The 26427-nt window shown below is 39.7% G+C and overlaps 1 protein-coding gene across 5 annotated transcripts in view; it reads right to left on the bottom strand.

Moving 5' to 3' along the window:
* The window catches only part of Braf (B-Raf proto-oncogene, serine/threonine kinase), a 169736-nt gene that overhangs the window by 24570 nt on the left and 118739 nt on the right, over positions 1-26427 (bottom strand). For all 5 annotated transcript variants that reach the window (XM_045159953.1, XM_045159955.1, XM_045159952.1 and 2 more), the window contains 4 exons: positions 25915-26091; positions 18204-18250; positions 16706-16824; positions 12993-13124 (listed from right to left, as the gene is read on the bottom strand). In XM_045159953.1, coding sequence (XP_045015888.1) covers positions 12993-13124; positions 16706-16824; positions 18204-18250; positions 25915-26091 — 475 coding nt within the window. The remainder of the gene's footprint in view (positions 1-12992; positions 13125-16705; positions 16825-18203; positions 18251-25914; positions 26092-26427) is intronic.

The raw sequence follows: 26427 nt of genomic DNA on the forward strand, positions 1-26427 counted from the left end.
GAGAGGGGGAGGGGATGTGATGGAGAGTGGATTTCTGAATGGGAAAGTGGGGAGAGGAAGGGAATTATCATAATATGTTGTCTATAATTATAGAAGTTATCAATAAAAAAAGAAATAAAAGATATCTAGAGTGGAGAAATATTTATTTGAGAGAGAGACACAGATATATAGAAAGAATAGGTACACCAGGGCCTGTAGCCACTGCAAACTAACTCTAGGCACATATGCCATTTTACCTGGCTTATGTGGGTACTGGGGAATAAAACCTGGGTCCTGGGCTGGAGAGATGGCTTAGCAGTTAGGCCACTTGCCTGCAAAACCTAAGGACCCATGTTCAACTCTCCAGGTACCACGTAAGCCAGATACACAAGGTGACACATGTGTCTGGAGTTCAATTACAGTGGCTGGAAGTCCTGGCACGCCAATTCTCTCCCTCTCTCGCATAAAAAAGGGAGCAAGTCTGTTGGGCTTGCCTCAAAAAAACAAACCAAGGTCCTTAGGCTTTGCAGGCAAGTGCCTTAACTGCCAAGCCATCTCTCTAGTCCTTAAAATATATTAAAAATATTTATTTGAGGAGGAAATGAGGGAGAGAATGAATTAATGAGAATGGGCATGCCAAGGCTTCCTGCTGCTGAAAGTGAACTCAGCATTGAAAACTTCATGTTAGGGTACAAGAGACAACTCAGTGGTTAAAGGTGCTTGCTGCAAAGCCTGTCAACCCATGTTCAATTTCCCAGCACCCATGTAAAACTGGATGCAAAAAGGCACAGACATCTGTAATTTCAATGTTCTATGTACACCCTATGACAATGGGTGGCAGAGCCAGAGGAGTCTGAAGCTCAAGAGCCAGCTAGTATGACATTCAGTTTGCAATTCCGGCAGTCACTGTGTGGTGGCAAGAGGCTGTGTCTCAAAGAAGGTGGAGCACACACAACTTGAGGTTGTCCTCTGACCCTCACATGTGCAACATGGCATGCACAACCATACAAATAAATAACAAGTTAAAAAACATGAGTGGCCCGAGAACCGTGTGAGCTGAAGTGAAAAGCTTATTAAATTCCTTTCTGAATCTCCCTTTTTATAACTAGCCTTATCTTACTTCACAAAAGGTGTGCCTTTTACTCATATGGGATCTACCTATAGTACAACATTGTTCTAGGCTACAAAAATGATGGGGACATCAAAAGGGTATTTCTAAGTATTAGTGTTTAATTAGGCTCTAGTGAATTATGCAAATTTCTTTCTAAGTCACCTGGATTCCAAGTCTCTGTTTTCAGTTACTACTACAATAACTAAGGAGAAGTTAGAGCATAACTTTTGGCATATCATAGGAATGAGTTCGAATAACTGGCTGTAATAGGAAATAATCTGTCCAGTGAGAGGGTTGTCCTTTGCCTTTGGTTCCTGGGAGATAATTGATAAATCTTTTGGATGTCCTGCCTGATTAAGAGTGTCTGTTTCTCTTGGGGCCCTGGCCCATCTATATAGCCCATGTCACCAATGTGATTTAGAGGAGGCTCTGGGTGATATAGCATCAATGTGACTTCTAGAGGAGCTAGAAGCTAAGGTGTTTTACACAGAGGTCAGTTGTATCTATAAGACTGAGCCTTACAAAAAAATAGTCTCCCCACTCTTCGGAAGCTTTCCTGGCTTTGCAGCACCACACATGCCCTGTCATCAATTGCTGCTGGGAGAATTCAGCACTACGCACAGCTCCACTGGAAGGAGAGAATGAGAAGATCCTCATGGGAAACTCCTTTGTGCTTCTTTCCTTTACTGTTTTTTTTTTTTCCCCTAGTCCAGGCTGACATGGAATTCATTATGTAGTCTCAGGGTGGCCTCAAACTCATGGCAATCCTCCTACCTCTGTCTCCCAAGTGTTGGGATTAAAGGTGTGTGCCACCATGCCTGGTCTTCACTGATTTTAAAGTTTTTTGTTTATTTTTATTTACTTGAGAGTGACAGACAGAGAAAGGGGAAGAGAGAGAGAGAGAAAGAGAGGGAGGGAGGGAAGGAGGGAGGGAAGAAGAGAATGGGTGCGCCAGGGCTTCCAGTAGCTGCAAACGAACTCCAGACGTGTGCGTCGCCTTGTGCATCTGGCTAATATGGGTTCTGGGGAATCGAGCCTCGAACCGGGGTCCTTAGGCTTCACAGACAAGCGCTTAACCGCTTAGCCATCTCTCCAGCCCCCTTCCCTGATTTTAATCCATCTTCTTTCAGTATAATAAACTAAAATTGTGAAGTTCCAATGGGTCCTTTTGGTCTTAGGGCCCACAAAACTCTGTATATGGCTCTAACAAAACTACTTTTCTCATCTATTTATGTTTATCTATTTATTTATTTGAGAGTGACAGACAGATAGGAGGAGGCAGAGAGAGAGAGACAGAGACAGAGAAAGAGGCAGATAGATAGAGCGAGAGAGAGAGAATGGGCGCGCCAGGGCTTCCAGCCACTGCAAACAAACTCCAGATGCATGCGCCCCCTTATGGATCTGGCTAATGTGGGTCCTGGGGAATCAAGCCTCGAACCGGGATCCTTAGGCATCATAGGCAAGCGCTTAACCACTAAGCCATCTCTCCAGCCCTCATCTATTTATTATTACTTAAGATTTCTTGGTACTTACCTCTTTGAAAAAAATCAAGGAAAAGACTAATTACTAAGTCCTAGCTCATTCTATAAAGAGAAAAGCATTGTATTTCCCACAGGAAATATGTAAGTTGAGAGAAAAAGTATTTATTTATTTATTTATTTATTTTTATTTTTAAAAAACTATTAACATTTTCCATGATTATAAAAAAAAGCCCATGGTAATACCCTCCCCCCCCCCCAGGAAAAGTACTTATTAAGGCACATATGTCTACTAGGCATGATGGAGCATGCCTGTGATCCTAGTCCTCAAGAGACAGAGGCAGGAGGGTCATAAATTTGAGGTAAGTTTGAACTACATATATGACAGCCTAGCTCAAAAACAAATCAAGTGGGCTAGAGAGATGGATTAGTGACTAAAGGCAATTACTTGCAAGCCTGGCTGCCCAGGATCAATTCCTTAGCACCCATTTAAAGCCAGATATGCTTGCAAGAGATATAGTTGGCACATACATACATATATATGCACATGAGGGGATGGCTTTGTGGTTAACAGCGCCTGCTCGTAAAGCCTGCCAGTCCACTTCAATTCCCTAGCACCCACAGAAAGCTGTGTGCAAAGTGGCACAAGCGTCTGTGATCCTAATGTGCCTATGAGCTGGGTGTGGTGGCGCACACCTTTAATCCTAGCACTCGGGAGGCAGAGGTAGGTGTATCGCCGTGAGTTCAAGGCCACCCTGAGACTCCATAGTGAATTCCAGGTCAGTTTTGACTACAGCGAGACCCTACCTCAAAAACAAAACAAACAAACAAACAAAGAAATCCCAAACCTAATGTGCCTATGACAATGGAAGGCACAGTCAGTGACAATAGGAGCTGTAGCCAGGAGAATCCAAAGCTCATGGGCCAGCTAACTTGTCATTTGTTTACAATCTGGCAGCAGCAAGAAACCATCTCAAAGATGGAAGCACACACCCCTTGAAGCTGTCCTCAGTTTTTATCATGGACACTGTGGCAAGTGTGCCCCTTCCCCACACAAATAAATGCATTTTTGGACAAATAATTAAGAACTTCAAAACAAATATCACCCCCTCCCCCAGCAGGTGTGGTGGCGCACGCCTTTAATCCCAGCCTTTGGGAGGCAGAGGTAGGAGGATTGCTGTGAGTTCAAGGCCAGCTGAGACAAAAACCCTACCTTGAAAAACCAAAACAAACAAACAAACAAACAAAAAACAAAGAAAAGAAACCACCACCAAAGTACACATTTCCAGTATAAATTTTACCTTCAATGCATAAAAACTTATGTTATATATTCAAAATTATAATAATTCTAACATATTATAACATAAATCAGAATTTAAAAATACAATCATCAGGAAGGTCACAGAGACATGTTTGGTTGTGTATCACGTGGGTAGCTGCAGGTGCATGCACTCCGTGGAGCACATGAGGAGGTCGGAGGATACCTCTGGTGTTGGTCTTTACCTTCCACCTGGTTGGAGACAGACATATTATGCCCACCAAACTGCCCTCTAAGCACTTTTCAATGTTTATGCCTACTTATTAATGCTATTCTCACTTTTTTTTTTCCCAAGGTAGGGTCTCACTCTAGCCCAGGCTGACCTGGAATTCACTATGTAGTCTCAGGGTAGCCTTGAACTCATGGCGATCCTCCTACCTCTGCCTCCTGAGTGCTGGGATTAATTAAAGGTGTGTGCCACCACGCCCGGCTATACTCTCGCTTTTGGTTAGAGAAGCTTCATCTTTCAGATGGTGGTAACTACTGGGGTGACTCAAAACCCACCAAAGTGCTGAGAAGAACTGACAGTAGAATGTTCAGCACTAAGTATCTCTATTACATCCTCTAAGGCTCACGGTACATTGCAGAAGTGGAAGAAAGAATGTAAGAGCCAAAGGAAAGGTAGGATTGCTTTACTGTCTTTCAGACAAAAAATGGCCTTGATATATTATTCATGACCTCATGATGGCTAACACTACCTACACAAGACCTTCATAATGGGAGGAAAAGATGATGACATCAAAATAGAAGAGAGACTATTGGAAAGAAGGGATTCAGTGGAGGGTAGACTTAGGAGGGGGAAAATGAGGGTGGTAGGTGGGAATTATAACGGTTTCTTGTCTATACTTACGGAAACTGTCAATAAAAAAGTTTTAAAAAAGAGCCAGGTGTGGTGGTGCATACCTTTAATCCCAGCACTCGGGAGGCAGAGGTAGGAGGATGCCGTGAGGTTGAGGCCAGCCTGAGACTACATAGTGAATTCCAGGTCAGACTGAGCTAGAGTGAGACTCTACCTCGATTAAAAAAAAAAAAAAAAAAGTTTAAAAGGAGACATAAAACTAAAAATGAATAAATATTTAAATAAAAATAACCATTTTGTTTTGTAGATATGTAACAAGAAATTAACAAAATGTCTTTGAAAGTACGAAAGTACATCAAATTGCAACAAGTCTTTGTGCAGAGATGAATACTCCCAATAGTTTAAAGAGAAAAAAGAATTATGTCAAACTTTTTCTCTCTCTTTTTTCTTTTTATTTATTTAATCTTTAATATTTTATTTTATGAGAGAAAGAGAATGGGTGCACCAGGGCCTCTAGCCACTGGAAATGAACTCTAGACACATGTGCCACCTTGTATATCTTGTTTATGTGGGTACTGGAAAACTGAATCTGGGTCCTTAGGGTTTGTAGGCAAGTGCCTTAACTATTAAGCCACCTCTCCAGCCCCTCATAAAAAAAAAAACTAGCCAGGCATGGTGGTGCACATCTTTAATCCCAGTACTTGGGAGGCAGAGGTAGGAGGATCATCATGAGTTCGATGCCACCCTGAGATTACATAGTGAATTCCAGGTCAGCCTGGGCCAGAGTGAGACCCTACCTCAAAAAACCAAAGACCAAAAAAAAACCCAAAACCCAACCAAAATAGATATAGAATTCAACTTTTTTTTTTTTTTTTTTCTGAGGTAGGGTCTCACTCTAACCCAGGCTGATCTGGAATTCACTATGGAGTCTCAGAGTGGCCTCAAACTCATGGCAATCCTCCTCCTACCTCTGCCTCCCGAGTGCTAGGATTAAAGGTGTGTGCTACCATGCCCGGCTAGAATTCATATTTTTAAATGGGTGAGGGGAAGTGGCTAATATAGCACTTGGATTTTTTTTTTTTTTGGTGTGTTGTGTGGTGTAGATGCACGCAGATGTGCATATACCACGCACAGCACATGCAGAGAGGCCAGAGGAGAACATCGGGTATCACTCATCCATGTCCTTTTTTTCCTTTTAAAAATATTTTTTCTTTATTCTTTATTTGCCGGGGGAGGAAGGGACAGAGGTAAAGAGGGAGGGAGGAGGGAGGAGGAAGAGTGACCGTAAGGGTCTGCCCATGCAGACCAACTTCAGATGCATGCACCACTTTGTGCATGTGGCTATATGTGGGCACTGGGGAAGTGAACCCAGGATGGCAGGATTTGCAAGAAAAAGCTTTTAATCACTGGGCAATTTCCCCAGCACCCATGTACTTTTCTGAATTGCAGTCTCTCACTGAATGTCAAGCTGCTATTTTTTTTTCAGACTGGCTGACTGAGGTGTCATAATAACTTACAAGTCCAGACACTGGGATTTGATACAATTACATGGATTTTTAGACTTTGTGCCCCATGAACTAAGAGTTATCTACAAAGATTAAAAAAAGAAAATGTAACTTCCGGATAAGATAGCTGCATAAGAGTCACTCTAACCCAACCTAGCGAGGGATTTGAGCAAAACCACAGCAAAATACACTCGGTCTGAAAAGTGAAGTTGTATAGGTTTTTATTGGACACAGTGGAGAAGCAGGAGAGACTAAGATCTATCAGAAAGGAGGAAACTGGCCAGAATCCCACTGAGGAGCTTGCAGACCTGGATCTGATCCACAGGGACCAGCGTGGATCCACGCGCCCGCCCGGCACCCAGCTGCAGGAGCAGAGACTAAACAAGGGGATTTTCCAACCTCACCAGCCTCCTTACAAAGTCAAGAAACCTGAAGGGAGACTGCAGAGGAGCTGCTGAAGGGGCACAGGTGGGACCAGATGAGCAATTCCAGTCAACTCCAGGCTTCCTGCACTCTCCTACCCCCCATCCCCTCAGGATCACAGCAGATTACTCAACACAAACTGTAAAAGCCATAAGGACTTGGAATGATGTACTCCAAGTTCTGAAAGATAACGACTGTCAACTAAGGTTACTTTATCCTGCAAAGCTATCTATTCAAATTGATAGTGAAATAAGGATATTCCCCAACAAAAACAGGCTAGAGGAATTCATAACTAAACCAGCTCTACAGAAAATACTTGAAGGAATCCTTCACGCTGAAGAGAAAGCAAAGCACACACACGAGGAAACAGGAAAAAATAAACCATACTCAAATAAGACTTAAGAGAGTAAAGGGAAACAGGAAGCACTACAAAACAAGAAGTGGTAAGAATAAACATATACCTTTCAATAATAACTCTTCATATCAATGGCCTCAATGCCCTATCCAAAAGACACAAGCTTGCAGACTGGATTAAAAGGCAGGATCCTGCTGTTTGTTGCCTCCAGAAACCTCATCTCTCAATAAAAGATAGACACTGTCTTAGGGTGAAAGGATGGGAAAAGATATTTCAAGCAAACAGGCCTAGGAAACAAGCAGGGGTTGCTATCCTACTATCTGACAGGACAGAATTCAAACCAACAAACATTATCTAGGAAATATAAAGAAGGTCACTATACTGATTAAAGGAACACTCCAAGTCATTAAAATCCTAATTGTAATTATAATCCTAACTGTAATCAATTGACAGGTCATCCCAGCAAAAAATAAATAGACAAACATCTGAATTAAATGACGTCATGGAACAAATGGACCTAATAGGTAATCTGCAGAATATTCTATCCAAATGCTGCAGAATATACATTTTTTTCTCAGCAGGACATGGAGCATTCTCCAAAACAGACCATATATTAGGACACAAAGCAAATATTTTTTTTTTTTCATTTTTGTTTTTCAAGGTGGGGTCTCACTATAGCCCAGGCTGACCTGGAAGTCACTATGGAGTCTCAGGGTGGCCTCGAACTCACGGCGATCCTCCCACCTCTGCCTCCCGAGTGCTGGGATTAATGGTGCATGCTACCATGCCCAGTAGCACATCTTAATACAGGAAAACTGAAATAATCCCTTGTACTACCATGGGATTAAACTACAAATCAGCAACAAGAAAAACTACAGAGCATATAGAAATTCATGGAGACTAAAGAGTACATTATTGAATGATGAATGAGTCATTGAGGAAATCAAAAAGGAAGTCAATAAATTCATAGAATGAAATGATGATGAGACTACAGCATACAAAAACCTTTGGGATATAACGAAGGCATAAGAATGATATTTATAGCTCTAAGTGCCTATATCAAGAAATTAAAGAGTTCACAAGTAAACAATTTAGAGCTTCACCTTAAGGCGTTGGTAAAAGAAGAACAAGGCAAACCAAAAATCAGTAGAAATAATAAAAATTTGGGCAGAAATTACTGAATAGAAACAAACAAACAAAAAAATCCAAAGAATCAATGAAACACAGAGTTGATCTTTGAAAGGATAAACAGGATTGATAAACCCTTAGCAAATCTGACCAGAAGAAAGAGACAAACATTAATAAAATTAGAGATGAAAAAGGCACCATTACAACAGGCACCAAAGCAATTAAAAAAATTGTAAGGACACACCTTAAAAATATATATACCTCTAAATTTGAAAATCTGAAAGAAATGGATGATTTCCTTGGTTTATATGACCTACCAAAATTAAATCAAGATAAGATAAACTATTTAAATAGACCTATGACAAGTACGGAGATCCAAGTAGTTATAAAAAGTCTCCCAACTGAAAAAAGTCCAGGCCTAGATGGGTTCACTGGTAAATTTTACCAGACCTTCATGGAAGAACTAACACCATTGTTTCTCAAACTTTTCCATAAAATAGAAAAGGAAGGGATACTACCAAACTCCTCTTATGCAGCTAGCATCACCCAGACACCAAAACCAGACAAAGAAAGAACATTACAGACCAAACTCCCTCATGAACAAACATAGATGCAAAAATTCTCAAGAAAATATTAGCAAACATAATACAAGAATATATCAGAAATATTATTTACCCCAACCAAGTAGGCTTTATCTCAGAAATGCAGGAATGGTTCAACAAACATATGCAAATCGATAAATGTAATATACTATATAGATGGACTGAAGGACAAAAATCACATGGTCATCTCAATACATGCAGAAAATGCATTTGACAAAATCCAACAACTGTCATGGTAAAAGTCCTACAGAAACTGGGAATAGAAGGAACATATCTCAACACAATAAAAGCTATTTATGACAAACCTATAGCCAATATAATACTAAATGGGGAAAAACTTGAAGCTTTCCCACTGAATTCAGGAATAAGACAAGGGTGTCCACTGTCCTTACCTTTATTTAATATAGTACTGGAAGTTCTAGCTATCGCAATAAGGCAAGAGATACTCATAAAAGGGATACAAATTGGAAAGGATGAGATAAAATTATTATTTGCAGATGACATGGTTCTATACATAAAGGACCCTAAAGGCTCTATCAGCAAACTGTTGGAGCAGACAAGCACTTTTAGCAATGTAGCAGGACACAAAATAAACTAACAGAAATCAGTAGCTTTCCCATATACTACTAACAAACATGCAGAGGATGAAATCAGGGAATCTCTCCCATTCACAATTGCCTCAGGAAAAAAAAAAAAAAAAAAAAAAAGTACCTTGGAATAAACCTAACCAAGGAAGTCTACCATGAGAACTTTAAAACACTCAAGTGAGAAACTGCAGTACACACTAGGAAATGGGAAGACATCCCATGTTCTTGGATTGGAAGAATCAATATTGTAAAAATGTCAATCTTACCAAAAGCAATCTACACATTTAATGCAATCCCCATTAAAATGCCAATGACAAACTGGGTGTGGTGGCACACACCTTTAATCCCAGCACTTGGGAGGCAAAGGTGGGAGGATCACCGTGAGTTCCAGGCTACCCTGAGACTCCATAGTGAATTCCAGGTCAGCCTGGGCTAGAGTGAGACCCTACTCAAAAATAAAACAAACAAACAAACAAGCAAAATCCAATGGCATTCTTCATAGAAATACAAAAAATCCTAAAATTCACTTGGAAGCACAATAAAGCTTGAACAGCCAAAACAATTTTGAGCAACAAAAATAAGACTGGTGGTATCACCATACCCAATTTAAAGCTATATTATAAAGCCATAGTAACAAAAACAGCATGGTACCAGCACAAAGACACATAAAACAGATCAATGGAACAGAACAGAGGACCCAGATGTTAATCCAAGTAGCTACAGCTATCTGATTTTTGACAAAAAATGTCAAAAATATTCATTGGAGAAAAGACAGCCTCTTCAACAAATGGTGCTAGGAAAACTGGTTATCTATATGTACAAGGATGAAAATGGATCCTTGTCTTTTTCCATGCACAAGAATCGAATACAAATGGATCAGGGACCTTAATATCAGACCTGAAATTCTGAAATTGCTAGAAAAAAAGGTAGAGGAAACCCTTCAACACATTGGCACAGGCAATGACATTCTGAATATAACCTCAATTTCTCAAGAAATAAAACTAGTAATCAACCACTGGGATCTCATGAAATTAGCAAACTTTTGTACAGCAAATGACATTGTGAATAGAGCAAAGAGACAACCTACAGACTGGGAGAAAATCCTTGCAGCTACACATCTGACAGGTGATTAATAACCAGAATATACAAAGAACTCAAAAAACAAAACAATAAGAAATCGAACAACCCAATTAAAAAATGGGCTATGCCGGGCGTGGCGGCACACATTGTTAATCCTAGCATTCAGGAGGCAGAGGTAGGAGGGTCACTGTGAATTTGAGGCCACCCTGAGACTACGTAGTGAATTCTAGGTCAGCCTGGACTAGAGTGAGACCCTACCTTGAAAAACCAAACAACAAAACAAAACAAAAACAAACAAATACAACAAGGGCTATGGAACTAAATAGAGAATTCTCAAAGAAAGAAATGCAGATGGCATATAAATATCTAAAAAAAGTGTTCTACATCCTTAGCCATGAGGGTTATGCAAATTAAAACTACTTTGAGATTCCATTTCACTCCTGTCAGAATGGCTACCATTAAGAAAATAAATGACAATAAATATTGGCGAGGATGTGGAAAAGGGAACCCTTCTACATTGTTGGTGGGAATGTAATCTGGTACAGCCATTGTGGAAATCAGTGTGGAGGTTCCTAAGACAACTAAAAATAGATTTACCATATGTCTCAGCTATAGCACTCCTTAGGCATATGTCCTAATGATTCTTCTTACTCCCTTAGAGATATTTGCACAACTATGTTTATTGCTGCTCTAGTCACAATAGTTAGGAAATGGAACCAGCCTAGATGTCCCGCCACAATGAATGGATAATAAAGATGTGGTACATTTCCACAATGGAGTTGTATTTAGCGGTAAATAAAAATTAGAGTTGTGCTACTAACAAAAAGAAATACACCCCTTCCATGAAGTAACACTTTTATACACAAAGCCTATTATTTCATTAGGATGTGAAGCCATGGTAAAAACATAAGTAATTCACTTTTTTTCTTTTTTTGCTTTTATTCTTTGAAGTGATAATTCTCATCTTTGTTATGTGTCAGAATCACCTGGGGAGTGTAAAAAGTATAGGTGGTTGGACTCTATCCCACTGAATCCTAATCTACTCCAGAATCTCTATTTTAAAGCAATCTTCCAGGTGATTATGATGTAAATCACTGTTTACATGCTCATCTGCTTTCTAATATATGAATAATTTATTACACTCTCCCTTCACATATGTACCCATGCATGTACGTACATATGTACGCATGTACACACACTTAAAAATGTATTTTTTATTTTTTACTTAACAACTTCCAAGATTGTAAACAATATCCCATGGTAATCCCTTCCTCCCCCAACTTTCCCCTTTGAAACTCCACTCTCCATCATATTTTCTCCCCTTCTCAATCAGTCTCTCTTTTATTTTGATGTCATGATCTTTTCCTCCTATCATGATGGTCTTGTACAAACATGCTTTTAAAAAATATTGAGGGCTGAAGATATGGCTCAGTAGTTAAGGTGCTTGCCTGCAAAGCCAAAGGACCCAGGTTAAATTCCCCAGGACCCATGTAAGCCAGATGCACAAGGTGGCATTGTGTCTGGAGTTCATTTGCAGCAGCTGGAGGCCCTGGCACACCCATTCTCTGTCACTCTGCCTCTTTCTCTCTCAAATAAATACATAAGAATATTTAAAAAATATTGAGGTATCCATGGCAATTTCAGTCAAGATAATTCACTCTTTGGGAGGACAGCCTAAGTAATCTGGGCTGTAATCCTAGCACTTGGGAAGTGGACGCAGGAGGATGACAAGTAAATACCTGCCTTATTAAAGGAAAGGAAAGACAGGGAGGGGAAGTGGAAAGATGGGGAGAAAGGGAAGAGAGGGAGGGATGAAGGAAGGCAGGTCTAAAGGAATTTACTGTGAAAGGAGACAGGTAGAAGGCTGCATGGTATTCTTCTGGGAAGCAAGAAACAGAAAAATAGGAACTTAGAAAAAGGGAGAAATAAAAAATTACTCTTCTACTAAAATTTTCTATTTTTTTAATTTTTAAAATATTTTTGTTTGTATATGAGAGAGTGAATGAATGGTATATCAGGGACTCTTCTTACTGCAGATGAACTCCAGGCATATGCACCACTTTGTGAATCTGGATTTATGTGGGTACTGGAGAATTGAACCCAGACTGGCAGGCTTTACAAGCACGTGCCTACAATTGCTGAGCCATTGCCCCAGCCATAACATTTCCATTATAGCAAAAACACAGCATAATGTGACAGCTATTTCATGGCTGTTTTTTAAAAGCCATGTTAATACTTCTAGGATAATTTCATACAAAAAGAGCCCCTGCTCTGACAGCACAACCTGTGACAACACAAAAGGATGAGAGCGCCCAGGGGTGATGAGACCAGAGGTTATTCTTTTAGCTCTGCTATGGCTAAAAACAAAACAAAAAACCCTTGAGCTTATTTCCCACTGTTATTTCTCTAATTTTTATTCACAAAATTGGAGATTTCATTCCAATGCAACATTTACTATTATTTCAAGAAAAGCCTTATATGCTGTTTTTATTGCCAAAAGTACACAGAAAATTTCTAAAACTGATCATTAAGATTAAGAGATCTATCCTTCATGCTTCCCTAAGACTCAAAACTGCCTTCTTTACCAATTGCAGCCTTTGCAGAAATACTAGAGGGCAACTATTTACCTGGTCCCTGTTGTTGATGTTTGAATAAGGTAACTGGCCAGTCATTAATTCATACAGAACAATCCCAAATGCATACACATCCGACTGAAAGCTATATGGATTTTTATCTTGCATTCTGATTACTTCTGGTGCCTGTTAGAATATAAGAAGAAAGAATTCTAGTTTATTATTCATTTCAATTGAACAAAGACTAAAATACAAAGCATAATTCCCAGAACAATGTCTTATTAAAACAATCCATCTGCTATGTAATTCTCTTATTAATGGTCAAAGAAATAAAGTCAATTAAGGATGAAGGGGGAAAAAAAAAACTGTTCTATAAATTCTCTTTTCAGGGTAAGGTGGGGCTTTAGACAGGGTCTCATGTAGCCTAAGCTAGCCTCAAACTTGTAGTTGAGGATAACCTTGATCTTCTGATCCTCTTGCCTGCACCTCCCTAGTGCTGGGATTACAGGCATATACCTCCAAGCTGGGTTTTATGTGGTTCTGGGGACCAAACTCAGGGTTTTGTACAAGCTTCAAAAATACTTTACTAACTGAACTACACTTCCAAACCCTTCCTGGGGCTGAAATTATGAAAGATGTGGTTTTAGTTGAGATTCCATAATGCATTGTCAAGATCTCATAGTTTTATGAGCCAGTCTCTTCCTGAACAAAATACTATCAATTAACACTTGACTATTGTCTAAGACTTATTCCTATCAGAATCAGCTCTACTTCCCATTACTTATTTAGTAAAACAAACAAAAACTAATCTGTGGTTATAAAAGGCATGGGGGTAGGCACAACTACTTAAGTTTTTCCACTGGTACAATATATCCCTTAATTCTGGGCACTAAAGAAAATAATGCTAGAATTCTTCCAAGGCGTGGAATAAACATGTGGTATAAACTGCCATGAATGCTTTACTAACAAAAGCAGCAGATAACAGGCTGATTACTAAAAGATTGTATAAAGAATCTTTTAGTTGCTGCTTACTGGCCAGAAAAACAGACTGAATCTTATTTGCTACATTTTAACATATTTTAGTAACTGCTGTACAACTAGATTTCTTGTTTACATGAACTAATAAATGACCCGTTAACAATTATCTTAAAGGGTCTTATTCCTTCACTTTGTTATCTCCTATATTATTTTTTGAATGGAAGGAATTGGACAAGTTGCAATACCAATGAAACTTTACAAAAGCAACAAAAGTAGAGAGTGCTGGGAAACAAGACTCCTGGTTACTGGGCTGGGCAAGGCAGACACCTCCAGGAGTAACAGTACAACAGTTGCCAATCAGTCACCTGGGGAGCCTTTAAACTTCTTGGGGCTGACTCCACTGCAGCCCAGGCATAGTATATCAGAACCTAGGGTGGGATTCAGGCATTTATAGTCTTTAAATCTCGGCAGATGATTCTAATGGCTGCTCAAAGCTGAGAAACACTGAAGGAACTAAGTTATGTGGAAAAACCTGAAGGGAGTCAGAGGATGGGGTGGAGTGGGTAGGTTTAATCTACTTGCTTTTATCATATATTTTGTTGACAGCTTTTTTTTTTTTTTTTTGCAAGGTAGGGTCTCACTCTAGCCCAGGCTAACCTGGAACTCACTCTGTAGTCCCAGGCTGGTCTTGAATTTACAGCAATCCTCCTACTTCAGCTCCCCAAGTGCTGGGATTAAAGGCATGTGCCACCATGTCTGGTGACAGCTACTTTTTAAATCAGTACAGTATAAAATAACACATAAGCTGATGAAATGAACAAACCAGAATATTCAGCAGCAGGTTACTATAAAGATATAATTTTCAAAGCCCCAAACGTTATGAAAAGTTGTATACCGTCTATTTAAAAGAAATATGACTGATTTTCAATTTATTGATTTAATTTCTAAATTTGTTCACAGAGCATCTTTCTCTTCTAAGATATAAAATTCCCTCTATAATACTCTATTAATTGTATAAACTAAGGTTTTTGAAACAGCAACAATAAATCTGGAGATCAGACCCAGCATAAGCCTTCCACTCTATTTAAAAATAAATAACCTGAAACATGACAATGAGTTGTTTTAAATTTTAGGTTCTATAATTTTAGTACAAACTCCAAGTCTTCTTCGGACATACTACTATCTTTGTTATAAGTGTGTGCCCTATAGGTGCCAGAGAATCAGATTATAATTACTAGTCTCTCATTTGTAATTAACTAAAACAGCTAAACAAAGAATATCTTCAAAACCTAGTTAACTGTAATTACAGAATCTTAGAAAGGGTCTTAGAAAACCACTAGTCCAACCTAACATTTCAGATGGAGAGACCAAGAGGACGTGAAGAAACTTGAGAGTTAGTGGTCAGAGTAATGCAGGGTTCCTAACTCAAAGCGCAATGTCTTCTCTTCCATCTTGCCGTTTAGCCTAACTTCACTTACTGATACAAGAAACCACACTCAATTTAACTCTAGGTGCATCTTGACAATCTGAGAATACTACTTTGGAATTTCTTCTTGGGGAATGCTATATGTAGTTTAGGGAGTTTAGGCAAATATGGCTTTGAAAGTCCTTGCTGCATTCTAGTTTCCGGGAGGGTGGCACAAAACCGTGAGTGTACATCAAATCACGTGAAGCTTCAAGTTGTACCAGTGCTTTCGGAACACCCTGTATTCAACCTAGAGCCATGATTTTCAAATTCTTGGACTCGGCTTGTTTTCACTCTTAAAAAATTACTGAAGTCCCTATAGGGCTTTAGCAGGTGTGAACTACATCTGTGATTATCATGTTAAAACTTAACTGACTTATTTATTAGTTCTTTTAAATATGAGAACAAGCACTAGATGTTAACAAGAAATACTTACTTCTAATTAGAAATAGCTATACTTTCAAGAACAAAGAAAATTTTGTGACAACAGTAATGTAACTCTCAGTATCAGGCTTTAGTAGCAGCCAGTTGGATTTTGTATGTTTGCTTCTGCAATTTGTTCTGTTGCCGTGTCATTTTGATTGAAGGATATGAAGAAAACTGGCCTTACAAAGGGAAGACTGTACTGAGCCTCTGAAAGACCTTAGAGGCCATGCTTTTGAGAAACACTGATTTTTTTTAATAGCTTGTGGCAGTGACCGTATTTTAGTTTCTATCTCTTAGAACTTCTTTCTCACAAGGCAGAAACAGGACTAAAGAGACAGACCTGTGCAAGGTGGCCCAAGGCCAACTTAAAACCTCCCTTTCCTTTTTTCTTTTGTCTTCCTTCCTCTAGCTGCCCTGTAATTACAAGGTTCTTTTTAGTCTGAAGGAAGTACATTTCCAATTTAGTCTTACATAAGATTGTAGAACAGCTTCTCTGTTGAAAGAATAGTTTTCTTCAGAGCATAATGGCGATAGATCACACCTGCCTTCAACTGCAAACCCATTTTTTTAAAGCAGGGTACACAAAACATATTAAAACTAAATATAGGCAATTTTGAATAAACTATAAACATCATATATATATATATATATATATATATATATATATATATATATATATATATATACACTTTCTTTGAAATACACTCAAACTAGCTTTGCAATATTCTTTTTGAGATAAATAAAAAAGTTAAGGCCTGTTTACATAAAAAATAAGTTTTTGTGAATGGTGGGAGTGATGAAAATATGGTAGTTGAACCTTCAATGACTTTCTAATGTAATGACTCATCCTCTCAGGATCCAAAAATTTAATCAATGGAGAAATAGCCTCAATTCTTACCATCCACAGAATGGATCCAGACAACTGCTCAAACTGATGGGACCCACTCCATCGAGATTTCACTGTGGCTAGACCAAAATCACCTATTTTTACCGTGAGGTCTTCATGAAGAAATATATCTGAGGTGTAGTAAGTAAAGGAAAAAATACATCTTAATTTTCCTTTTAGAGCAAGCATTTTTATAGATTTTAGATAAAAGAGCTAGTTTCTGAAATTCAGTAATAAAATTTTCTTTTTAGGGCTGGAGAGATGGCTTAATGGTTAAGCGCTTGCCTGTGAAGCCTAAGTTCCCCGGTTCGAGGCTCGGTTCCCCAGGTCCCACGTTAGCCAGATGCACGAGGGGGTGCACACGTCTGGAGTTCGTTTGCAGTGGCTGGAAGCCTTGGCTCGCCCATTCTATCTCTCTCCCTCTATCTGTCTTTCTCTCTGTGTCTGTCACTCTCAAATAAATAAATAAAAAATGAACAAAATATTTTTTTTTAAATTTTCTTTTTAAAAGTACAGCCATTCATATTTCTGTTTAAAGTCAATAAATATGTTTAAATAATAACTAGCTCTATTTAGGCTACATGAGCTGCTTTTTTTTATTTGTTTGTTTGTTTTTTTGTTTTTCCAGGTAGGGTCTCACTCTAGCTCAGGCTGACCTGCAATTCACTATGTAGTCTCAGGGTGGCTTCAAACTTACTGCAATCCTACCTCTGCCTTCCTAGTGCTGGGATTAAAGGTGTGCGCCACCATGTCCGGCTCATGATCTGCTTTTAAGGTCTTGGGTTTCAACTATGTAAGGATGAGGTGAGAGATTCTGCTAAGACTATGAGAGGTCTGCAAAGTGTCTCACTAGATTTGGCACCAGTGCAGGATTCGATACCTTCAGCACTTGTGGGGAAACAAAAGGGCTTTTTTTTTGTTTGGTTTTTCAAGGTAGGGTCTCACTCTAGGCCAGGCTGACCTGGAATTCACTGTAGAGTCTCAGGGTGGCCTCAAACTCACAGCAAGTGCTCTCTGCTCCCAAGTGCTGAGATTAAAGGTGTGTGCCACCACACCCGGCTAAAAGGGCTCTTTAATTAGAATTAAGAAGATATCAGAAAGTAGCTAAGTTGGGGCTTAGGGAAGAAGCAAAATAAAATTCTTTTTCCTCACTTCACTATTATATAATTTCATAGTTCGACTACCACTGAGCAAGGTTAGATATCCAAAACAAACTGGCAGTTGGCCACAAAATACCCATTTTATGGCGTAGATAAAATGTAAGTAAGCAATTACAAAAGCCCTACTATTACAAAGACTTCTGGTAGACTTTCTCACAGTGCCCAGTCATTCAGAACAAAAGCAGGCTGTTGTATCCTGCTCTCTTACAACCTCATGCATGTTGATTTATTGATTTTTTCACAACATATCGAACTTAGCGTGAAAACTTTTTACACAATGAGAAGACAAAAATGCAGAAGAAAAAGTCAGGATGTTTTCAGACTTCGTAGATCAATTTCAGGAAGGATACTATTACTCTTGAGGTCTCTGTGGATGATTGACTTGGCGTGTAAGTAACTGAAAAACAAAACATCATTTTAACCTGAGTGGGACTAATGGACTTTGGCCTCAAAATCTATAGAACATATTTAGAGATATAAAGACTTATTTAAATCATGATACAGTTGAAACCTGTACATTGTGATAAGTTCTTTATATAATTGACTATAAATGAATTTAAGATTACAGAAACATTTTACTATTATGCACAGCAACAATCTTGTTTTCTATTAAGATCTTGCTTTATTTATTTTTTTTACTAGTTACAAATACAAACTTTTGTTTTTCGAGGTAGGGTCTCACTCTAGCCCAGGCTGACCTGGAATTCACTATGGAGTCTCAGGGTGGCCTCAAACTTGCAGCGATCCTTCTACCTCTGCCCCCCCCACCCCCCGCTGGGATTAATTAAAGGCGTGCGCCACCACGCCCAGCCACAAATACAAACTTTTCACTCCAGTCAAGCCTATTTAGCCATGTCTTTAAAAGACACCTTGATATCTAATCCCATCTCTTTTAACTAATGCTTCCTCTACAAATACTTTCATTTAATTTGCCACTTATTCACACTGCAAGGTGAACAAAAAGTCCCACTCACTTTCCCTTGAGGAACTCAACAGAAAGTGATCTTTCACTGTCCAGTTTATTTAGTAATTATGATAACAGTTTGGTTCATTTCTCCCATGTGTATATGCTCACTTTCTATTTAGAATGCTACCTTCACTAGAACATGAAAGTTTGGTAAATTACAACTAATTTTTAAAGGTGATATGATATATTTTTAAAGCTTATTAGATTGGCTGGAAAGATGTCTTAGTGGTTAAGGCATTTGCCTGCCAAGCCAAAGGACCTAGGTTCGATACCCCAGGACCCACATAAACCAGATGCACAAGGTAGTGCATGCATCTGGAGATCATTTACAGTGGCTGAAGGCCCTGGCATGCCCATTCTTTCTTCTGTCTCTGAAATAAATAAATTAAACAAAAAAGCTTATTAGCACAAATGAGGAGCAAATTTCCTCTATAATGGCCACACCGGATTTATTCTAGTCCATGATAAACACTTATCTTTGTTTCCCCTAAGCCCCATTCTAGTTGTAGTCACCAGGGTTTTATTTCCATGTTCTCTCATCACCAGGCACAGGGCCCATCAGGTGTGAAGGACCAAGTACATGCCGATGAAGCAATGGCAACACATGCCAAAAATGCCCTAGCCAAGTTATTTTTCCTTCACTCAGGAGTGGAGCAAACAGATATATAAGACTTTTGAAATCTAACAATGACTTCATTAAGAAATAAGTTTCTTTTAAACTAGAATTTAAAATCAAAATGGTATAATAATAAAAATCATGTCATGAGCACTGTTAAAAACAGAAGATTGAAAGTACTTATGCTTTCTTGCTTTCATTTGACTTCTTCATTCTTTTTAGACATCATATTTGGAACTACTGGGAGCAAATTTTTATTTAAAACTGTTTTATCCAAAGTAATTATTTCTTTTCCAATTACTTTTTTTTTTACCTTACATTATTTCCTTTATAGTATTTACCAAATCTAAAATTATCTTGTGATAACCTTAGAATCAGTGTTCTAGTACATACTGTCTTTCTTCCGTTTTTTTTTTCCTTGAGGCAAGCCCAACAGACTGGGCTTTTTTCCCCCCAGTGCGAGACAGCAAGAGAGAACTGGCATGTCAGGGCCTCCAGCCACCGTAACTGAACTCCAGACGCATGTGTGTGCTTGTGTCACCTTGTGCGTCTGGCTTACGTGGGATCTGGAGTGCAACATGAGTCCTTAGGCTTTGCAGGCAAGTATCTTAATTGCTGAGCCATCTTTCTAGCTTGTCTTTCTTCCATTTTCTTTCAAAAACGAGACACCAGTTATAAGCCTCATCTGCTTAAAAAGTATAATAGAAAGGTGATGGAGATAAACGGGTCACCTTAAAGAGCTTTTCCAGGAATGGAAAAAATGGAGGAAGGAAGCAGTAGTGCTGCTAGTGGAGGAAAGTATCTTAATCAAAGAGACTTGATGCTAGTGCGTTGTTCTTGGTCCCCTCCCTATGTCTGAAAGCCATCTGCTTCAGCCTCCCAGCGGCTGGGATTACAGGTGTGAGCCACTACACCTTGCATGGGATTGACCTTTGAAAAGAGATCCTTTTTCTTGTGAGATCAAATAACAAATGGGAGTTGCATGTAAAGAATGTAGAGAAATTATGAAGTTAAAAGGGAAGAGAAAGGTGTTCTTGATGTTGAGCCTTTCCATCAATTTGAAGCAGAGAAAAACAGAAAGAATAAAGTAAATAGAAATACAACTGGAGGATTGGGAAGGGAAAAATTAGGGGCTGAGAATGCTAGATAATTGTTGAACTACACCTACACACACACACACACACACACACACACACACACACACACGCACACACACACACTAACAGAATGTGGATAGCATCAATCTATTATAAGCCAAAGCTACCAAGCTACAACAAGTTGAAGAAAGACTGCGGAATCCTTGTTAATTGTTTATGCCAAAACTGTTTTCCTAATATCTATCTCACTTAATTATTATTTCTCTCACATTTCAGTAACCAAGGTGGCAAAGAAGTATAAGTAGCCAGTCTGTATAGTGAGAGCTTGAAAGGGAAAGAACTCAGCAAGGAAAATGGGGGAGTATTACATACAATTTCAACATCATATTTCAGAGTAACTACTACTCTAAGCAATTCTATACAGATTAAAAGTAAAACACAATTTCTTATGTTTGAATTAATTATAATGGAAATTGTCACAAACAAAACAAAACAAAAAAAACGACATTGTAGGCTGAGGGTAAGGAAGAAATTAAGAATCAATCGACCTTACTCTGATACAGAAGAGATGGAAATTTACTCACTAGTTAGGGTAATTTCAATGGACTGTCTAACTTTTAAAGACATTAAGAGGAAAGTAGTTGGGAAGAAGGGGGTCAGTGGAGGGAAGGGGGAACAAAGGAAGGTGGTTGGAGGAGCTTATGATATTGGTATGCTGTGTATATGTATGGAGGCTGGCGATAAAATTAAAAGGTGTTAAGAGGAACATTATAGTTTTGTTTTTGCAACACTAGGGAGGAACAATCATGCTATTCATTAAAAACAATCACATACTCTTGACAGGACTTGCTAGGAGACTCCTTCCTTGGAGAACCTATCTGCCTACAGACTCACTTATAGCTGCAAAAGCATGTGGCAAAATTTGTTCTCTGTGTTATATAAGATTCGCCCTTTCAAGACTCTTTGTAGAGCATAAGATGAAGTACCAAACTAATACAGTAACTCCCAGCACAAACTGGGCTGAGATGTTCATTTTGGTCTTCTATGTGGTGGGCTTAAATTTTTATTATCAAAGCAGCCATATTCACTCTAGAGACTCCCATGGGATTATATTCAATTACACCCTAGAAATATTTTCTTCTACCCTACATTTGTATATTTTATCACACCTGGTTAGGATTTTATATTTTGCAGATATGGCCTAAAAGTTCATCTCAGGAAGCTTCTGGCTGGGTGTGGTGGCTCACATCTACAATCCCAGCACTTGAGAGGTTCAGGCAGCAGGACTGTTGCAAGTCTGAGACCATCCTCAGCTACGCAGTACTTCAGGTCAGCTGAGGTACAGTGTGAGACCCTATCTCACCCCCTCTTCCCAAAAGCCAATCAAACAAAAATTAGAGGTTCAGGTATAAACATGAGGACCTGAGTTTTATCTCCAAAACTTATGTTAGAAAAAAAAAGGGGGGGGGGAGTAGGCATTGTGGCATATGCTTGTAATTCTAAAACTGGGGAGGAAGAGAGAAGAAGGTACTGTGAACTCATTGGCCAGCCAGTGTAATCTGTTTGGTGAATTCCAAGACAATGAGAGATGAGATTTTGTTACAAAAAAGGTGGCTGGCCTTTGGTCTCCAAATGCATGTGCACATACATGTGCACGCACTCACATAAAACCAAATATATATATATGTTGGGTTTTTGAGGTAGGGTCTCACTGTAGCTCAGGCTGACCTGGAATTCACTATGTAGTCTCAGGGTGGCCTCGAACTCATGGTGTTCCTCCTACCTCTGCCTCCCAAGTGCTGGGATTAAGGTGTGAGTCACCATGCCTGGCCTCCAAAAAAATATTTTTGAGGCAGGATCTTATTTTAGCCCAGGCTGATCTGGAACCCACTTTCTAAAAAAATTTTTTTGGTTTTGTTTATTTATTTATTTACTTGACAGCGACAGAGAAAGAGGCAGAGAGAGAGAGAGAGAGAGAGAGAGAGAGACAGAGAGAGAGAGAGAGAGAGACAGAGAGAGAGAGAGAGAGAGAGAGAGAGAGAGTGCGAGCAAGCGCGGGGGGGGGAGATAGATAGAGAGAGAGGGAGGGAGGAAGGGAAGGATGGACGGATGGAGGGAGAGAAGGAGAATAGGCGTGCCAGGGCTTCCAGCCACTGCAGATGAATACCAGATGCATGTGACCCCTTGTGCATCTGGCTAACATGGGTCCTGGGGAATCGAGCCTCGAACCGGGGTCCTTAGGCTTCACAGGCAAGTGTTTAACCACTAAGCCATCTCTCTCTACCCCCTGGAGCCCACTCTTGCAGCTCTGGCTGGCAGAGAATACATAACCCTCCCACCTGTCTCTGGAGTGCTGGGGTTGCGTGGCTTAGATTTATCCCGATTATCTCTGTGTATGGTGCATTTGTGTTTGTGTGTGAGTGCAGGCACAGCATGCCATAGTGTGCATGTGGAGGTCAGAGGTCAACCCTGAGTGTTGGTCCTTGCTTCCTCTTTGAGGCAGAGTCTCTTTGTGCTTCACTATTGTAAACACAGAGCTAGCTAGCTACATGCTTCAGGGAGTCTCCAGTCCCCACCTCTCTTCTGACCCTAGGTGGCTGGGATTACAGGTATGAGCTACTGTCTGGCCTTATATGGGTTCTAAGGATCTGAATATGCTTGTGCAGCAAGTGTTTTACCCATAGAGCCATCTCCCCTGTCATATATAGAAAATGTTATTGGGAACATTAAAATATGAACATATTGAAAACTGGTCATATTCCAAATGGGCTATCCTCTTATGCACCCTTTCCCCAGATAGATCCTTAGCACAATGATCTTTAAAAGTCTATTTTTAGGGCTGGAGAGATGGTTTAGCTGTTAAGTGCTTGCCTGTGAAGCCTAAGGACCCCGGTTCGAGGCTTGATTCCCCAGGACCCATGTTAGCCAGATGCACAAGGGGGTGCACACGTCTGGATTTCATTTGCAGTGGCTGGAAGCCCTGGCACGCCCATTCCCTCTGTCTACCTTCCTATTTCTGTATCTCTCTCTCTCTCTCAAATAAATAAATAAAAATAAAAATATTTTAAAAGTCTATTTTTAGCCAGGCATGGTGGCACACATCTTTAATCCCAGTATTCAGGAGGCAGAGGTAGGAGGATCACTGTGAGATCAAGGCCACCCTGAGACTAAACAGTGAATTCCAGGTCAGCCTGAGCTAGAGTAAGACCCTACCTTGGGGAGAGAGAAAAAAAAAAAAAAAGGTGTATTTTTAGGGCTGGAGAGATGACTTAGCAGTTAAGGCACTTGCTTGTGAAGCTTAAGGACCCAGGTTTGATTCCCTAGAACTCACGTAAGCACACGGTGGTGCAGGCATCTGGAGTTTGTTTGCAGTAACTAGAGGTCCTGGCACACCCATTCTCTCTACCTGCCTTTTCTCCCCCTGCCTCAAAAAAAAAAAAAGAGAAAGAAATTTTTAAAAAAGACAAAGAAAATTTTTTAGCCAGATGTTGTGGTGTATGCCTTTAATCTTAGTACTCAGGAGACAGAGGAACTGTGAGTTCGAGGCCAGCCTGGGACTACAGAGTAAATTCCAAGTCATCTTGGACTACAAGGAGACCCTACCTCAAAACACAACAAAAAGACAGAAATATATCAGGTAATGACTATGGGATCTTTGAATTTGGACTGAAAACAATATATGATTTACAATGTGAGATAGTTATGAATCTTTATGCCAGGGTCAGGATGTGGTAGTTTGAATGGATATCCCCCAATGGATTCAGGAGTGTATTAAAGCTTTTAATTTAAGATTTCCAGCCCTGGCTGGAGGAGGTGTCACTGTGGGTGGATCCTAAGGTCCAGCCCTAAGGTGTATTTTGGGGGTAGATCTGGAATTTCAGCTGAAAGGTATGTATGCAGAGTGCCTGAGTTCTGTCTGGGGTTCTTGGGGTGTGTTTGCTTATGGCACTGGTGGTGGTATTTCTTTCTGTGTGGACTTGTGAAAGGGGGCCACAGCTTCTTTCACTATTATGGAACTTCTCCTGGATGTGTTAGCCTCAAATAAATCCCATTCCTCCTGCAAACTGTTTCTGGTTTGGAGGTCCATCCCAGCAACGTGAAGCCGTCTGTCATACATAGTAGCTTTGGTAAGGTACTAGGCCCTAGACATTGCTTAAGGTTCCCTAGTTGAATACTCTCATTTCTCTCCATAGAGCAAACTTCCAGCCTGCTGCCAGTTACGCTGCGGCATCGTCTGTAAAGTGATTTAGAGAAATGAGAGCTTTTCAGGCAGGTTTTTCCGCTTTACACCCATGGTATTACCAATTCCTTATGCCAATCTTTGTAGATTCTGGGCTATAAATTACTAGCTCGAGAGGCAGAGAGGTAGGAGGACTGCTCTGAGTTCGAGGCCACCCTGAGACTACATAGTAAATTCCACGTCACTCTGGGCTAGAGTGAGACCCTACTTTGGAAACAAAAACCAAACAAAAGAATATTTATTTGCAGCAGAGGGTGAGAGTGGGGCGGAGAGAGAGAGAAAGGGCACGTTAGGACCTCTAGCCACTGCAAATGAATTCCAGATGCATGTCCCATTGTGTGCATCTAGCTTTACAGAAAGCGCCTTAACTAAGAAGCCATCTCTCTAGTCCTTGTTTAAAATGTATTAACTGATCATCTTGCAATAGACAATCAGAACTTAGAGAAAATGATCTGAAAGAATAATCTTAAAATTATTTTCATCAACTGTTAATAATTTAAGGGGTGGCTGCTTTTGTTTTCTGAGTCTCCACTGTTAAGCCTAAGTGCACTGAATGTGAAACATGAGTTTGCAGCTATATACTTACTATGAAGTACTTATTAAATACTCTATATAAACTTCGTTGTGTGTTTTTGTTTTTCGAGGTAGGGTCTTGCTCTAGCCCAGGCTGACCTGGAATTTACTATGTGGTCTCAGGATGGCCTCACATCCTGAACTCACAGTGGTAGTACTACCTCTGCCTCCTCAGTGCTGGGATTAACGGCGTGTGCCACCACACCTGACTCAGTACATGCTTTTCTTTTTTTTTTTTCAAGGTAGGGTCTCGCTCTAGCTCAAGCTGACCTGGAATTCACTACGTAACCTCAGGGTGGACTCAAACTCACCGTGATCCTCCTACCTCCGCCTCCAGAGTGCTAGGATTAAAGGTGTTTGCCACTTTGTCTGGTCATTACATGTTTTAAAGACTGTGTTAGACAGACTATTTTTTTTTTAATATGCTAGAGCTAGCTATTCGTTAGTGTCCTTAGGTTACTGGATAGAAATTTAATGTAATCCATAAGTGGTATCAATCAAGGTCCTTGAAACATCCTCAATGATCTTCAAAAGTATATTCTAAGAGGTTTAACTCAGTGGGACTTACTCCATGCCCTGTGCAGTCTGCCGTGCAATATCTATGAGCTTGATCATCTCAAATTTGGTCTCAATGATGTGGAGATGGTGATATAAGCTGGAACCCTCACACCATTGGGTAACAATAGCCAACTGTGGCTTCGTGGAATAGCCCATGAAGAGTAGGATATTCACATGTCGTGTTTTCCTGCAAAAAGAAATATGACAGTGAAGAGCAATTCTTTTTTTAAAAAAATAATTATCAGTAAGATGTCATCAGCAAAAGGCATTGCAAATAAAAGGTAACAGAAGGATAAATTTAGAAGAGGCCTGAAATTATGTATGCAGAAATATTTTTAAAATATACCAAGTAAAGAAGCAGAGGTTGCTTAAATTCACTAAGACTGTAATTGCCCTGCCTCTTTAAGTGGTTCTAAACATATTAGAAAGTTTTCTTGTGTAAAGACAAGATCATTTTGATCTGATTTCTACAAATGAATTTTTTTACTCTGCATTATGGAGTAAGAGAATAACTCTGTGTCTT

Source organism: Jaculus jaculus, chromosome 10 (genome assembly GCF_020740685.1).
Source record: "Jaculus jaculus isolate mJacJac1 chromosome 10, mJacJac1.mat.Y.cur, whole genome shotgun sequence".
NCBI lineage: Eukaryota > Metazoa > Chordata > Mammalia > Rodentia > Dipodidae > Jaculus > Jaculus jaculus.